This window comes from Xyrauchen texanus, chromosome 48 (assembly GCF_025860055.1).
Source record: "Xyrauchen texanus isolate HMW12.3.18 chromosome 48, RBS_HiC_50CHRs, whole genome shotgun sequence".
Lineage (NCBI taxonomy): Eukaryota > Metazoa > Chordata > Actinopteri > Cypriniformes > Catostomidae > Xyrauchen > Xyrauchen texanus.
The window spans coordinates 4,076,098-4,094,163 of NC_068323.1; the positions used below are offsets into that span (position 1 = coordinate 4,076,098).

The 18,066-nt window shown below is 38.5% G+C and overlaps 1 protein-coding gene across 4 annotated transcripts in view; it reads left to right on the top strand.

Moving 5' to 3' along the window:
- LOC127639929 (acid-sensing ion channel 1-like) overlaps positions 1 to 18,066 on the top strand; it is a 150,064-nt gene that overhangs the window by 93,886 nt on the left and 38,112 nt on the right. The window contains exon 1 of one of the 4 annotated variants that reach the window (XM_052122269.1): positions 4,459 to 5,525. The exons of the other annotated variants lie outside the window; for them this stretch is intronic. Coding sequence (XP_051978229.1) covers positions 4,878 to 5,525 — 648 coding nt within the window. The 5' untranslated portion in view covers positions 4,459 to 4,877. Of the gene's footprint in view, positions 1 to 4,458; positions 5,526 to 18,066 lie in introns of those variants that run through there. 4 annotated transcript variants of the gene reach the window in all.

Here is an 18,066-nt window from a genome sequence, read left to right on the forward strand (position 1 = left end):
ACCCTAGCGTTTTGGCCATGCAAACACCCCTCCCATTTCCACAAATCTATTCCCGTCATCCACCTGTATCTCCAAAACCATGCATGAATACATTTCTTCCATGCCAGACGAGTGAAGACATGCAGATTTCTGTTTTTCCAGAACAGTGAAGTCGGGTTGGCGGTTGGGGAAAGTTAGGTCTTCTTCATCTAACCTCAGCGCTCAGGTTCAAATTAAGAACGTGTCATGCGGACTAAACAACTCATTTAAAGTAGCGCAAAGCTCTTGTGGGCCCACGACAGCTGTCTTAGTAATCATATCGTTTCTCCTGTGCCTCGTCTCTGCTCGTTTGTTTGTTTGCATTGTTTTTGTGGTGTGTGAATACACAGTGGATAAGTCTGAGATATCTTTCGTCTTAAAGCTAGGGAAGTTGCATACACAACAATCATTCAAAGATCTTTAAAGAAGACATTGCTTCTCTATCAACTTCATGGAGTCTTCAAAAACTGTAATTAACAGTCTAATTCTGGATTTGTGCCTCTCCAGTCCTGCCGGACACATTAAATCAGTTTCCATTAACATTTTAAAGATGACCTGGTGTTAAATAATGTGTTTAGCACTCAGTAGGCCACTTCAGATATTAGACACAGAGTGGACATCATTTTCTCTCAGCAGCAGTTGAGTCAAATTATATACGTGTATATTTCAGGGTGGGTTTGAGTTGTGCGACCACATATCGTCGGTAATGTGTCTTCATGCGTATTCCCTGGGCTCGCAGTATCCATGGTAACGACAGGTCTATCAGAGCGGTGAGTTTGAGAGGGTCTTGAGTGGAAATGATGGACCATCTCCACGTGCATTAAATGAAACACCCGCCTTGTCACCGTACAGCAACACATCTACTGCCCCCGAGTGTCCGATGAAGACATTACACGCATTTCCACTAGGCATGTACTGGATGTTTTGATTAGGTGATGTGTGTTTGCTGTAGAGAGCAAAGTAAAAAAAATTAAAACAGTAGCCCAAGTCTAAAGATGCCACAAAGCTAAACTCTTGTTTAAAATCAATTTATTTTCTTCTATATTTATTTCTCTTTGTCTAATGGTCTGGGTTTTCAAAACTTTCTTGAGTTCAAATTAAATGTCAGATCCTATTTAAATTTGATAAATAAATATAAAAACTTTCAGTACTAAGTATTTATAGCAACTTTGCTTCCCCACTTTCTTTCTTTATTTTATTATATTATTAATTTTGATAAATAATTAAAACATTTTATTAATATCATAAAGTTTTGGTTGCCAGAGCGTTGTTATGTGGTTGCTATAGTGTTCTGAGTGTTTTTCTTTTTAACAAAATACTATTTTGTTGCTAGGGTGTTTTGAGTGGTTTAGCAGTAGTTTTCTAGTATGTTGCTATGTGGTTGTTAGGGTGTACTGGGTGGGTTTAATGCAGTTGCTAGGGTGTTTTACATGGTAGTTACACAGTTGCTTGGGTATTCTGAGGTTTAAATGTGGTTGCTAGAGTGTTCTGGGTTGTTGTAATGCGATTGCTAGTGTACTCTATGTGGCTCTTAGTTTCTAGGGTTTTCTGGGTGGTTGTTATGCGGCTGCTACAGTGTTGCGGTGGTTAATGTGTGGTTGCTATGGTGTTTTACATGGTTGTTACATGGTTGCTAGGGTATTCTCAGTGTTTTTTATGCAGCTGCTAGGTTGTTCCAGGAGGTTTATGTGTGGTTTCTAGAGTGTTCTGGGTTGTTGTAATGCCATTGCTAGTGTATTCAATGTGGCTCTTAGTTGCTAGGGTTTTCTGGGTAGTTGCTGTTTGGTTGTTAGGGTGTTCTGGGTGGTTGTTAAGCAGTTGTTGGGGTGTTCCAGGTGGTTGTTTGTGATTGCTAGAGGGTTCTAATTGTTTTTTATGCAGCTGGTAAGTTATTCTGTGTGGTTGTTATGCACTTTCAATGGTATTCTAGGGGGTTGGAATTTGGTTGCTAGGGTTTTTTGGGTGTTCTTGGAGGATTATTTGTGGTAACTATAGTGATTGTTGCTACTGAGTGTTTTTTAACAAGTTACTATTTGGTTGCCAGGGCGTTTTGAGTGGTTGTTAAACAGTTGCTAGGGTTTTGTAGGATGTTGCTATATGGTTGTTAGGGTGTACTGGGTATTCTTGCTTGGGTATTCTGGGTGTTCTTGGTGGTTTATGTGTGGTTGCTAGTGTGTTCTGGGTTATTGTAATGTGATTGCTAGTGAATTCTATGTGGCTCTTTGTTGTTAGGGATATCTTTTTGGTTGTTAGGGTTTTCTGGGTGGTTGCTGTTTGGTTGTTAGGTTGTTCTGGGTGGTTGTTAAGCAGTCATTAGAGTGTTCAAGGCGGTTGCAATGTGGTTGCTAGAGTGTTCTAATTGTTTTTTTATGCAGCTGGAAGGGTATTCTGGGTGGTTGTTATGCAATTTCAAGGTTAATCTAGGTGGTTGATATCTGGTTGTTGGGGTTTTCAGGATGGTTGATAATATGACAGCTAGGGTGTTGTGGGTGTTTAATATGTGGCTGCTAGGGTGTTCTAAGATGTTGCTATGTGGTTGTTAGGTTGTACTGTGTGGTTTTCATGCAGTTGCTATTGTGTATAACATGGTTGTTATGCAGTTTCTAGAGTATTTTGTGTGGTTGTTATGCAGTTGCAAGGGTATTGTAGGTGGTTTATATGCAGTTGCTAGGGTTTTCTAGGTGGTTGCTATGTGGTTGTTAGGGTAGTCTGGGTAGTTAAGCAGTTGTTGGGGTGTTCCAGTTGGTTGTTAAGCAGTTGTTGGGGTGTTTAAATTGGTTGTTATGCAGTTGTTAGTGTATTCTGGGTGGTTGTTATTCAGTTGCTAGGGTATTCTGGGTTGTTGTTATGCAGTTTCAAGGGTATTTTTGGTGGTTGCTATGCTGTTGCTAGGGTTTTTTGGAGGGTGTTGTGTGGCTGCTAGGGTGTTTTTGGAGGTTTATATGTGGTTGCTAGGGCTTTCTGGTTTGTTGTTATGCAGTTGCAAGTGCATTCCATGTGGCTGGTGTGCAGTTGCTGGGGCATTCAAGGTGGTTGACATGCAGTTGCCAGGGTGTTCTGGGTGGTTGATATGTGGTTGCCAGAGTGTTTAGGTCTTTGATATTCAATTGCCATGGTGTTCTAGGTGTTTGCTATACTGTTGCCAGGGTGTTCTAGGTGGTTGCTTACTGGCCCTATATCTGGCCTTCAGATCTCTTCTTTCTGTGTAAGTCTGTGGGATATTTACTGCACATTTTATGATGCAAACTAAACATTTGATAGCTTAGAAAAGTAACATGACACCTCTCCTAAGGACAATCAGTGTGGGATGAGTTAGGGGATTTATTCAGTTTTGACCATTAAGTTTAAGCAATAGTAATAGTGATACTTGCCCTAGTGGACACTAGGTACAGTAAGTAGCAAGAATTGCCTGAAGACAAATCATAAATGATTTAACAGTACAGTGTTTGCTCCCATACTTCCAATTCAGGAGTGCAGGTGAATTGACAGTAGTGTGGAGAAACCTGTTGAGGAGCAGTGAAGCAATGTAGAGAATTAATTTGCAGTGACTGGGCTTCAGGCAATCAGTGTGATTGCACTTTAGCTCGACACCAGGGAACGTATTTGGCAAGAGGTGCATGTGATTCAGACGCTGAGTGCTGCTGCCATCTTCTGGATTGTTTTTGAAGGTTTTTAAAGATTCCAGGATGTTGTCTATGCACTGGAAAGCTTGTCTAAGATGACTTATTGGTCTTCCATACCTCAAATAAAAATTCAGTCCTACAGAGTTGCATTTTCTAAGTCTGGATTACACTGTTGTTTCCTCCAATCATAGAACAGAACTGGAAAGCACAGTCAAAGAGTCACCAATAGAGATCAATGAACAACATGTAAAATGCTATCGACTACTAAAGGAGACAGTGTCTCTATGAAATAACACCTTCATTTATGTTTTAAAGCATTGCACAGTATCTTCACCTCTTCACCATAGCCACATGTAAGCATATATGGCCTTACTCAAAACTCAGTAGTGTTTATTTAGCAGCTGATAAAGCAGCGTGCAGCAACGTACAGCTGTTTGATTTCAGTGTGTACTGTTTTTCAAAGTATGATGAGTGTATCAACTTTCATCAACTTGACTCTCAAAACCAAAATCATGCATTCATGCCGTGACCGATTATCAAACCAAGTGCCGATCATTCTGAAGACACCAAGACAAAAAGGCAAAAATGGCTAAAAGGTGGCCTAGATTATTGTAATGTCCAGAAATGTTTGTAAAATGAAGCCGTCTGTTCCACTACAGGCTATGAAAGTTGATCTTGTTCTGACATCATGTGCTCACATCAGTTGAAGGCAGTGGCCTGGTGCTCTGAAGGGAGGGTGTTTGGATCTGGAAGTGCTTTAGATCCCAACAGCGCCATTCCCTCTTCAGATGTACTGATGTAGAGAGACATATCAGAGGTTATGTCACAGCGCTCATTACCATTTCTGAAGAGATCTGTCATATTCGTCCAACTCTAAGTTCACGGTTAGTAGCCAGAGGATAAAGCTGGGATTGTCGTTTTTCGATGGTGTTCACAAATAGTTATTGCGTCAGGCAGGACTGCAGTCAGTGTGGACCAGTTTTACATAGGACAAGTTATTGGAAAGGGTGTAACCAAACGAGTTGAGAAGTTTGTTTGGATTGACCGTTTCCATATTTGCAGAGTAGATTTGTGTTGTTCATTTCGCTATTAGCCATAAAGAACGGGGTCAGAATTTCATGCAAATATTGACCTGTGGATGAACTTGGAACAAACAACAAGGCTAACCCTAAGCTGTGGAAGTCATCTAAACTTATTCAGACTCGCCAATCTCTTATCTTTATTTAACCTTCGGACATGGTACGAATCACTTGCACCGTTTCCGATAGCACGGACGAAGAACCGGCGAGGGGCTCACGCAGTGACAGCTTTGATGACCACTACAAGAGGGTAGGTTGTTCCAAAGATGGCGAAAATGGCAAGTACCAAGAAAACTGCGACGATGTTGCGGAAGAAGAGGAAGCACCCAACATCGACCTAGCCACGTTTTTCGGTGGTTGCTCGCTCCATGGCGTCAACCACATCTTTGTGGAAGACAAGAAGTTTGGAGTGCGCCAGGGCTTGTGGACAGTGGTCTTTCTGCTTGCGGTCTCCATGTTCCTCTTACAGCTTGTTGACAATGCCATTTATTACCTACAGTTCAACCATGTCACCATGCTGGATGAGCAAGACGGCAACAACATGACCTTTCCGGCCATCACGCTCTGCAACTATAACACGTTCAGACGTTCGCAACTCAGCTACGGTGATCTTCTCTTCATGGGACCTCTGTTGGGTTACGAAGACAACATGGCACCAGGGATCCCTCTGGCACCAGAGCCAGACAGTCAAGGCTTTCGATTCAGCCTCGTCGAGTTCTTTAACCGTACGTGTCACCGTATGGAAGACATGCTGCTCGAGTGCACCTTTGCAGGGAAGGAGTGCGGACCAGAAGATTGGAGAGAGGTTCAGTATTTATTATTTATTATAACTGTCAGTCGGTTCAAATGTTTTAGCATGATATGCTGATAGATAAACCACATTTATCCCAGTTAATCGACTATACCAGTATTTGCAGAGGAGGTCCCCCAAATAAACATAATTCAATATATAGTGTTTATGTGTGTGTGAATGCCCACATTATTATTATTATTATTATTATTATTATTATTATTATTATTTTGTCATTTGATGATACGTTGGTAGATTAGGGAAGTAACTGGTGAAAGTGGTCAAATGATGGTGTCGATTATGTACAATCATGGCACACATTATATTTCTGATAAATCAGATAATAAAGTATCTGTATTTAGTTATATGCATATTACTTCATTGAGCTTAAGACTGATTTAATAGTTTTGGTTTTACATTTTTATATTTATAAAATTGTTATTTTGATTATAAAATTGTAAAGTCACACAGGTAATTTAGTTATAATAATTTATATTAAATAGTGGTTATTTTGGCTATAAATTATTATAATTATACTGTATGTATATTGTTAGTTTGGTTATAGAATTGTTATAATGGTTATAACATGGTTATAACATGTACCATTACATGTAATAGAATGGTTATTGTTATTTTGGTTATAATTATTATTTTGCTTATAAATTTGTATATATATTTATATATATACATATAAATATATGTATATAACCATTCTATTTTGGTTATAAAATGTGATGTTTATATAATATAATTGTTATTTTGGTTAAAATAAATTATTTATTTAATGGTTATTTTGTTATTTTTGTTATACAATACTTATTTTGGTTATAAAATTACATTTTTGTAATCGTTATTTTGGTTATAAAGTTTTATATTTATTATACTGTCATTTTGATTATATATATAATGGTTATTTTGGTTAAATATATATAATGGTTATTTTGGTAATATATATATATATATATATATATATATATATATATATATATATATATATATATATATATATATATATATATCCTGTATATATATATACAGGATATAATGGTTATTTTGATTTTAGAATTTAGTTTTTCTCCTTGTGGCAGGGTGGAGGGCGGGGCCGGTCATGATCCTACACACCCGGTCCCGTAATAGGCTACGCCTCCGTGAGGGATAAAGGTTGACTGCAGAGGATCGTGCGGGAGAGAGAGATCGTTTACGGAGGCGTGATTAGCCTAATATGGAACCGGGTGTGTAGGATCACGACCAGGCCCCACCCTCCGCCCTGCCACACTCCTTCAAAGAGGGATTGTATGAATTAAAACTGAATTCACTAAGGGAAAATCTGTATGTAGAGCCAAATTTTATCCCATAAAAAATGTTATCCAAAAATACATAAGATGTACTCTAATATAGCCCCTCTTTTTGATATGTCAGTCAGATGATCCTTCATAGATGTGTTATCAGAATGGACTGTTCTTTGCTAGAATAAGCTGCCAAATGTTATACCCATAGCGAAAATTGTGTCTGTCAGTTTATGACAGCAAGGAATAATTGCCTGTACTGTGAACAGAATAGCATAGATTTGCTATTACTTAGCACCATAAGTACCGGCCCACTTCAATTCTGGATAGGACTGATGTCTTGAAAAGTGGCAATGTTCTCAGAGTAAGTAGGAGTTCAGTTCTCGCCCCGGTGCTTAGTTCATTCTCAGTGTGTTATTGTGAGGTTTATTTGCAAGAGTTGCTCCTCTTGAGGTGTCAGGGGAGATGAATAGATGTTCTCTCTGTATCTACCAGGAATCAAACGTTATTTATTCTTTCGTTTTCAACTTTGCAAATTAAAACAGCATATGTTTTCCATTTCTCCTTCATTAGCTTTTGACGACCTATGATTAATAATTGCATGGTTTTCAGTGTGTTGTCCCAATGCTACTTGATGAATCTTTTTCTCACAGCTATTTAAGAAAACACTTTCTTGGCACTTTCGACTCTTAGTGAGAATCTGAGTAGTTTTTTGAAGGTTATTGTGGATTTTTGAGTGCTTTTATAGATGTGTTTTTGTCAGGTTCAAATGTGTGCTAATTGCAATTACATTATTCAAAATGGAATAAATCACACATAAAGAAGACGTTATTGCATCTGTCTGCACTGTATGTAATCATGTATTAGTCGATCATTTTTGACCGTTGTAACTCATCTTGCTGTTGTTTTTATTGTCTTTCGCCATGAGCGCAATGTTTACAATTCCGTCGATGTCAGTTAGTTAGGTTGGCCAGTTAATCTAGATATTTTCTTATATATATTTGTTAATTTTGATATGTTTTAGCGACAGCATTATTTATCCTCTTGGCCCGGCCAAGCCCTCCTCCTCGAGATGGATGGATGGATGGATGGAGGTTGGATGGTTGGTTAGATGGATGGATGGATGGATGGATGGATGGATGGTTGGATGGTTGGTTGGATGGTTGGTTGGATGGTTGGTTGGATGGATGGATGGATGGATGGATGGATGGATGGATGGATGGATGGATGGATGGATGGATGGATGGATGGATGGATGGGTGGTTGGATAGTTGGTTGGATGGATGGTTGGATGGTTGGTTGGATGGATGGATGGATGTTTGGATTGATGGATGTTTGGATGGTTGGATGGATGGTTGGTTGGATGGTTGGATGGATGGATGTTTGGATGGTTGGATGGATGGATGGATGGATGGATGGATGGATGGATGGGTGGGTGGTTGGATGGATGGATGGTTGGATGGATGGATGGATGGTTGGATGGATAGATGGATGGTTGGATGGTTGGTTGGTTGGATGGATGGATGGATGGATGGATGGATGGATGGTTGGATGGATGGATGGATGGATGGATGGATGGATGGATGGATGGATGGATGGATCGGATGGATGGATGGATGGATGGATGGATGGATGGATGGATGGCCGCTAGAATATCAAGGATCTGCAAAGCTGTCATTGCTGCATGTGGAGGATTTTTACTTTAAAAACTTTTTCAAATTGTAATAGTAATTTTTCACATTATTAATATCCTGAAAGTACATTGTGATCAGTTGAATGACACTGGTGAATAAAAGTAAAAATCTCTTTCCAGAAGAGCAAAATCTGTACATTATTCCAAACTTTTGGCTGCCAGTGTGTGTATATATATATATATGTAAATTCTTGAGTTTTCAACAGTCCCTTTACACTGATGAGAAGAACGCTGGCCATTTAGTTTGCCGTTGTTGCTGACCTTAAGGTGTCTACTCAGCGTTCAAGATCTCCCATGAGTCAGACGTTTATTGAGTCGAGTGAGTTATGTGCTGCATTGCTGTAAAGGCCACAAATACATTTGCTTTCGTGCTTATTGAAGAATTGCTTTAGAGCACTTAAGCATATTTACAGAGTGCTGTCTCCTGTCTGGTAAGTGCGTGTGGGGTTTTAGTCTCCTCCACTCATGTTCTGATAATGGATATGTCCTATGTGGTGTCTCCTTTGGGATGTTTTGTAAACCTGTTTAGAAGGTGCAAAGTGGATCATCTGCAATACAAAACCGAATACAGTGCGACCAAACCATTAAAACATGATATCTATGTACAATTTAATCAATATGAAATGAGGGATGGGTCATGATGGTGACTAGCTAACCAATTGTCCAGCAACTAACTACTCAATCTAGTGAAGTCGGCTAGTTTATCTAGATTTTGTGTAATGTATTGGCATATTTGTTATTTTTAGTGGCGATGCTTTTATTAACATGCAAGATATGTTTGGCTTGTTTGCAAATCATTCGTACAACCCCAAGAACATGGGGAGTTCACTGCCGGTTGACAGCGCGTGTGAGTCGCCATCGATTGGCAGTGCAGATGTTTAGAAAAGAACTGGAGCAGTCGATACAAGACTGGGCCGTGATAAGCAGACAGATGGTTTGACTTTCTGTCATGGGGCAGAATTTGTATCGTCCAATTCTTCAATATCCATTAGACATGGATTTGTTTTCACCTCCAAAGCACTGGCCCAATTTGACCCTTCTGTACGCCCAGAGGAAGGTTTGCCTGAGCTTTCACTTTAGCTGTGTGGTCAATTACATGACAACAAACTTTGGGTCAGAAAATAAGGAAGTGGTTTAAAGAGATTCACTCAATCTTTACCTACCCTCATTTTTGTTTCAAAACCAGTGTGACTTTCTTCTGTGGAACATAAAAGTAGAACGTTAGCAACAAAACACTCAAAACACCTTAGCAACCGCACAGGAACGTCCTGGTACTGTGAAAATGAAAATAAAATGTGACAATGTTAAAATCTACTTTAGTTATTATTCTGATACAGTTCTTTTGCCAGATGATGTCTAAACATTTTATTCTTAACTGCTGAATTAGACTAGTTTGTCTTGAGGGTAAAAATAATTATTGGGGGTCTGGATAGCTCAGCGGTGAAGACTGAGAGTCGTGAGTTTGAATCCAGGGCGTGCTGAGCGACTCCAGCCAGGTCTCCTAAGCAACCAAATTGGCCTGGTTGCTAGGGAGGGTAGAGTCACATGGGGTAACCTCCTTGTGGTCGCTCCAATCACGGTGGGGCATGTGGTGAGTTGAGTTTGAATGTCGCGGTGGATGGCGTGAAGCCTCCACATGCACTATGTCTCCATGGCAACGTACTCGACAAGTCACGTGATAAGATACACGGATTGATGGTCTCAGACGCGGAGGCAGCTGGGATTCGTCCTCCACCACCCGAATTGAGACGAGTCACTACGCCACCACGAGGACTTAAAAGCGCATTGTTTGGGAATTGGGCATTCCAAATTGGGTGAAAATGGGGGAAATAATAAAATAAAATAAATAAATAAAACAAAAAAAGAGTCCTAAATTAATAAAATCCCAGAAGCCGTTCATTGTTCAACCAAAATCGCAAAAATAACCAACAAAATGAAAATTTGTTGTGTAACGTGGGACATCAAAGTTTAAAAAAGCCAGAAACACACAGAGGACTCTTATTTTGAAATTATGAAGAAAAAAAAATATTATTGCTTACAATTTCTTTCTGAAACTATTGTTATCGGATCGAAATCTATGGCGATAATTGCCGATGGCAATAGATACAGAAAACAACAATTTGCACCGATTAATCGGTTAAACCGATATATCGGTCTACCTCTAATATACAGTCTTTTTATGTGATTCTTTTTTCTTTTATGTGATCAGACGTAGTCCAAATGACTTGCGCACTATATTCCAAGTCTTCTGAGAACACATATTAGCTTTGTGCTAAATAGCTAAATGTATATAATAGAGTGATATACATGAAAACGTTCCATTCTGCATCTTTTCTGTTTTCACGTCCAGATTAAAAAAATTGGCTCGGCAATGTCATTGTGACCAAAACATCATTTTTTAAATGTGTACTAAACCCAAAGTCTTTCTAGCAAGTCAGTTGACTCTCAGTCATCTTTGGGACACTCTCGGAAGGTTATTCCCAGTCATGCCAGTGCAGCTCCAATCTACTTGAATGGAGAAAACCCGAAATCTCAAAAAATCTGCAATAATAAATAAAATACATTGTGATTTTTACCTCATATTACGTTAAAAAACAAACACTTTCTGCCTTGTATAGCTAATGTGCATGCATTCTGGAGTTGATTGACAGGAGATGTCTGTATCTAAAAGGTGATTGGCTCTTTTACCTGTAAGGCGGGACTTCTGTTGCCCGTCGGGTGCTCATGACGGTCAAGAAGTGGCCCGTCTCTGCTCAATAATCTCTGACTAACCTAACATGACGCAGCACTTTTTCTAGACGTGAATTCAAATCTATTCATTAATAAATAAGTGTCAGAATAAATTTCAGTCTTCACACTAAAACAACCCAATATCAAATAACTTAGAATACAGCACACAAGTTTTATGGACCATCTTTATAGTGTATTTATGTCATTTTTGGATCTTGCAGTCATGTTAAACTGTCACTGAAAAGACCAGTGTGAATGTGCTTCGTTTATTTTGGGGTGTACTATTCCTGTAAGTGTTTAAGTTAACCTTGACTGAATAATCGAAACGTGATGTTTCATGGATTAATCAGGGATTCAAGAGCTTTTGACAGCAGCTAATCTAATATTTATGAGGCTAACGCAGATTTCACACCACAATTGGCTCTGTTCCCTTTAGAATCAGTAGAAACACTTGCGTTGCAGTTTATAAAATGCAAATTCATTCAGCGCAGCTATTTAACTGTTTAATAGCTTCTGCATGACCAAAGGCTTTGTTCATTTTTATAAAACAGATAGCTGCAATGCTAAATCCTGATTGGAAGAGATTAAAATGCAGATTAATATCCTGCATTCTATATTAATGTGCTGCTCGACTAGTTAGGCCTACGTGTAGAAATGAACGCTCCGGGTAAACGTTTTTGAAAAGGCTAGCCATGGAAGCACCACTAATGACAAATGAAACAACAAATGCCTCCCGCTGTCATTTCCCAAAAGGCTCCTGATGATTCTGTGTTCCTCATTGAATGTGTCTTAGAGAGATTTGCCTCCAAACACAGCCTGGTGTCACTCACACTGTCTAAACACTAGAGGTCACCACAAGTCACAGAATCAAACTTAGCAAACAGTTCAAGACTCATTCAAGTTAAGCCACGGTTGTTATGAGCACTGCACGCTATTGTGAGCATTAAATCCTTTAAATGGCATTTATTTGTGCAGGCCAATAAAACATTTAAGCTAGTCTCACATGAGCAATGTCCGTTGTGCATAAACACAGGGGCCAATGTTGCTAGAGAAACACCATTTGGGAAGGTGACCAAACAGCTAGCTTATTGAAGTCATACTGTCTTAACTATCCCTTTTTAAGATTGTATGGACAGCGTATATGGAAACACTTTACTCTAAGCAACAGTAGTTAGCACAAACTCCATGTGTAGGCCCACTAACAATAATGAAAAGTACTTCTACAGAATGTATTAAATATTGATTTGTACACTCTAATATTCTTTTCCGGAGCCATTTGGGTTTTATGTACCATCAGACTGCATCATAAAAAAAAACAATCTTTACAAATGACCAAAATATTGCGCCATTGTGTTCTCAGGCTCTGACACGTGCTCGTACAAATCGAAGAAATCATATACTGGAAGTATTGCGCTCTCAATGATGTAAATCAAAGCTCGGATGATACTGAGCTTTGATTAACTGCATGTTTTCTCAGCTGTCAAGAAGAGAGCAGGGAAACCAGAAGAGTGATAGATGTGCTGCATTATAGCAAAGACAATCGCCAATTAACCTACATGCATCTGCTGCGATGTCCTTGAAAGGTTTATGGATGCAAGAGGGGCTGTGAAAAATATTGCATGCATTTGTTTGCAGATGCTTTTGGAAGCTTCTCACAGTTCTGGTGTAGACTTGAGATGTTGCTTCAATATATCCACATAATTGTCCTTCCTCATGATGCCATCTATTTTGAGAAGTGCACCAGTCCCTCCTGCAGCAAACACCCCCACAACATAATGCTGCACCCCCATGCTTCAGGGTTGGGATAGCGTTATTATGCTTGCAAGCCTCACCCTTTTTCCTCCAAACATAACGATGGTAATTATGGCCAAACAGTTACATTTATGTTTCATTAGACCAGAAGACATTTCTCCAAGATCTTTGTCCCCATGTGTACATGCAAACTGTAGTCTGATGTTTGTATGGTGATTGTGGTGCAGTGGCTTCTTCCTTGTCTGAGCAGCCTTTCAGGTTATGTCGATATTGGACTCGTTTTACTGTGGATATAGATACTCGTCCACCTGTTTCCTCCAGCATCTTCACACGGTCCTTTGCTGTTGTTCTGAGATTGATTTGCACTTTTTGCACCAAACTACGTTCACATGCGTGGTCTGTTTTTTAGCATCTCTCCACATGAGCTTTACTTTTTTAAATGTGTAGGATATAACATTCAGACACCCTTGTCATTAGTGACACCTGTGGCCATTAAGTGAACTGCAATGTTCTGCAGCTGCAACCTGTTGCTCGTGCTCGTGCACACACTCCATAGGGACGCAAGCGAGCATCGACCAAATAATGACGTAACGTACAAGGAGACTAAACGTGATTCACCGGCATCATGCTGACAGATGAGGCAGCATAATTAAAATAACACAGTTATGATTGTTTTACTCCAAATTTTGAGACTGTATATTATATTTGACTCTCCAGTGCTGGAACAGGGCTAAAATCAAAGTGTGGATATCGGTCTGACTATGCGAGACTGTAGTTTAGAGTAATCACTTTTCTTTGCATGATACATTGACTGCATTTATACAATAGCCTATGATAGCATTAGCTAGCTAGTCAGCTTATCAATATCTGTTAGCTAAACTTGGTGGATGATGACAGTAGCTGTTTATAAAATAGATGGTACATTATAAATATGTTGACACAGTTCAATATTGATGTGATTCCATTAAAACTGACATTTTTATATATCGATGCGCTTTTGTTTTATAATAATAGAATATATATATATATTCTGTATAATCAAGTTACGTTATACTAATGAATGGATCTTTTTGCATTATCTTGAACATTGTCTAGCATTCATTTCATGTGTTATTGTAGTTTACCTTGCTGAATAATTACAGATTAACATGGTTTATGACAGTTACTGTGCAGGCAAAATCAAGTTAGCTAAAATGACACAGATCAGTCCTTATGGCCCTATATTTCACATGCTTTTCTGTTATGTAAGTTTACCTCTCCAATAAGAAAAATGGCAATTCAGAGTCGGTTTTTATCCCCAAAACCCAATGAAGGTCCCTCCAGGAATCAAATGCCCCGCCGATGTTCACTCTACTTTTCACTCAACCATGATCACGTTCCCACTTAGCCAGACAGGATTCAGTAGAGTCGATGTTGTGCTGGGAGCCGGATGTTTGCTGGATTAATCTCCAAGATAACATTACCTAGTGTTGCAGTTTACTGTCACTGTTGAATGGTAGAAGAGACGCTATTAGGCTCGAGGCTCTCAGGACCGCACATAAACGCTCACATCCTTTGGATTTTCACGGCAAAAGCGACCCGTTCCTTTCACATCAGTCTACAGGCTTTAATAGGCAACCTAGCTAGTCTGGGAAGGGCTAATTTTTTAAGTTGCGTTACAAGCCATTCACACATTGGCAAAAAAGGTTGAATATTACATGAAAATTTTTACATACTGCACCTTTAAGTCGAGTTAAAAGTCATTAAACTTAAATTGTCTCTTGAGACCCCTTTGATCTGTTCCATTTTACTCCAACCAGCTTTTTTTTATTAAAGCAATAATCTTTGTTGTGTGAACTGCCCTTAAATATTTAGGCAGATATAAATATAAACGATAAGCATTTATGTCATCATTTAAATTGGTGTGTTAAACTTAATGTTTGCTCATTTTGTCATTTATGATGTTTGTGGTTTTGTGATTTTTTGAGGCTCGTTACTGTCAAGTTTTAGCTCAGTCTACATTAATGAAGCTCTACAGAAATGCATTTTAAAACCATTCATATTTTTTTGGGAAATGAATTGGACAGTGTTACTCTATATTTTTAGCTTATGTTATGAATGTTTCGAATAGATCTAACACTCTTAAATAAAATAAAGGTCCCCTGAGATGAAAAACTCTGCAATATAATTTTGTTCAAATGTAAGAATGGCACAGATTGAGAATATTGTATCTGGGGGCGAGATGATGTCACAACTCTTATATAAAACTTGATGATGATTGAAAAAAGATGATAGAAACAGCTTTTATCTTCAGCAGACTCTCTTTTTATGCAAAGATTTGATCTGGAGATGTATTTATACTGTATTGACACATGAGCACTGAAGAGTATTGTTATTGCTAGTATTGATCTTATGTAACTCGTTCTTCCCTGTTTGTGCTACAGACATGAATGATACCTCAAATATGTGGCTTAAGTACTGATAGATTTAGTTGTTAGAGTACATTAGTTTAGTTGTTACTTAGTTTAAATGTTTTGAACTTTATTTCAGTTTGAACATTTTAAAAGTTTTTTAAATTTCAATTTGTTCTTTCAACATTTTGATTGTTCATTCTCGCTGTTTAAAAGGTTTGAATGTTCTTTCAATTTGAAAGTTTTGACCATTGTTTTTTCAGTTTGAAGGATTTGAAAGTTAATTTCTTCAGTTTGAATGTTTCAAATGTTCTTTTCAACAGTTTGAATGATTCGAACATTCTTTCCTTCAATTTGAAAGTTTCAAACGTTCTTTTCTTCAGTTTGAAAGTTTCAAACGTTCTTTTCTTCAGTTTGAAAGTTTCAAACGTTCTTTTCTTCAGTTTGAAAGTTTCAAACGTTCTTTTCTTCAGTTTGAAAGTTTTGAATGTTCTTTTATTCAGTTTGAATGTTTAGAACTTTCTTTTCTTCAATTTGAGCATTTTAAATATACTTTCTGTTTGAAACTTTTGAACGTTCTGTCAGATTGAATATTTTAAACATAATTTTTTTCCATTTTAAAAGTTTGCATGTTTCAATTTTACAGTGTAAATAGCCCGCAAGGCTTTTAGAAACAGCACTTATCTCTCTTTCACCTTCTCTCTCTCTCTCTCTCTCTCTCTCTCTCTCTCTCTCTCTCTCTCTCTCTTAGCTCTTTCAGTAAAACTGATGCTCCTGTGCTGTCACATGAACTCAATTCTCTCTTTTATCATTTGAGAAAGAGCACAGGACCGCCTGGCATCTAGAGCAAAGGATTTTATATTTAATTTTATAAGATCAAATCTCATGGAAACATGTCCAGGTCATAGTTCATCCCAAAATCAAAAGACAAAAAAATTATTTCTATTTTGCTTACAGAAAATGAAGCCTATTTTTAAGACAATTAAGGTGTTTGGCATTCTAACATTATTTTTATGACAATTGAGAACATTTCCCCCTAAATTTCTCATCACTGTAATGCAAAATAAGACATTTAAATGGTGTAGTTTAGAATTGTTTAAAATGCATGATCTTATGTAATATCTTTTGGAAGATATTTAATGTATTTATACATAATTGTATATGTATAATATGATATGCTGCCTTTAATATATGCTGAATATAATGAAGAAAAAACCCAACTATTTTACTTTTGAGTTTGGCTCGTTATTCTTAATATTCTCAATAATGATTCTAATTAGATGATCATTTCTGGAATACATTTTTTATTAATTTTAAAATATGACTTGTTCTGGGACAGGTTTGGTCAAATTGACTTGCCAGCACATCACGTCCATTGTGAAACCCCAAACCAGCATGTTTAACCAGCACCTGCTCTGCAGTCTCTGAGCACAGCTGCAGAAAACACATCTCAGTCCTACGCAGAGAAACTCTTGGCAACTACATTGGTGCTGATGCTGGCAGCCTTCCAAATGACTACAAAGTACACTACCAGTGGTGTGCATGCAGGGCTTTCGGAAACTACAGGATTTTGTTGATGCCTGAATGATGCTTAGGAATAATGAAGCAGTTTTAAAGACATGGTGTGTGCTTAAAGCGTGCTTAATACTTCTTGGCATCTCAGACTTGTAAGTGTGGATGCTTATATGTTGATACGTATCCATCTGTCTGAAGTTCAGATTCAAAACCAGTCGCTTTTGCAGCTTAGTTTCAATAACTGCTCTTGTTATGAGTTCATGAAAGTTAAAGATGTTTTCACTCTTTTATCTGAAGATCTCAAAGCAAATTTGATCCCTCGTGATTTCATCTGAAGATTAGTTGAAGTCAGGGCTGGACTGGGAAGAGAAATCGGCCCGGGATTTTACATGGCAACTGGCCCAAAACTTGGTGGCGTGGGGGGGGGGGGGGGGTTGTTCGTTGGCCTTTTCTGCATATTGCGCCGCCATTTTGTGGTCCGTTCTGCATAACACGGTGGCTCATTTAGTTTATCGCGGCCCAATTGGCCCCATTCTCGGCCAATCCATGGCCCCATTCTCCCGATGGCCTGTCCGCCCCTGATTGGCCCCAAAGTGCGTCGGCCCACCGGGAAAATGCCCGGTATGCCAGATTACCAGTCCAAACCCTGGTTGAGGTTCAGAGGCTGTAAAAGTGCCTTTTATTAATGTTTATCTCTCAAAACCAGACTCCTTTTTCCGGTTTCGAAAGACGAAGGAATTGAGCTTCATCAAAATCCATTTCCGTCCAGAAATATAGCATCTCTCTTTTAGATGGAGAGGCTTTACCTTCACCCGAAGAAAATCAATGAGGTCTCCTCTAATGTTTGCCATTTCAGTCCAACTGAAAGCTGTCTTTCTGATTTCTCTTTGTTCACTGTGAACTAAACCACTCCGGAAACCATCAGAGCGATTTTCTCCATTAAATACGAGGTCTGGAGTTGCTATATTTCTCATGGAAATCTATTAGACTTATATGGAGGAATACTCACCAAATGATTGTAATGACTGTATCTGTAACATCATTTCTGCCTTTCATTAATACCAAGTTTGCATTGGCAAGCGCCCTTCATATTTTCTTCTGATAAAGGGGTAAAGGAGATTTAGTTTTTCTACTTCCGTTGATTCAATCCATAAATTACCCACTGCAGCATTGAAACATTTCTAAAAAGA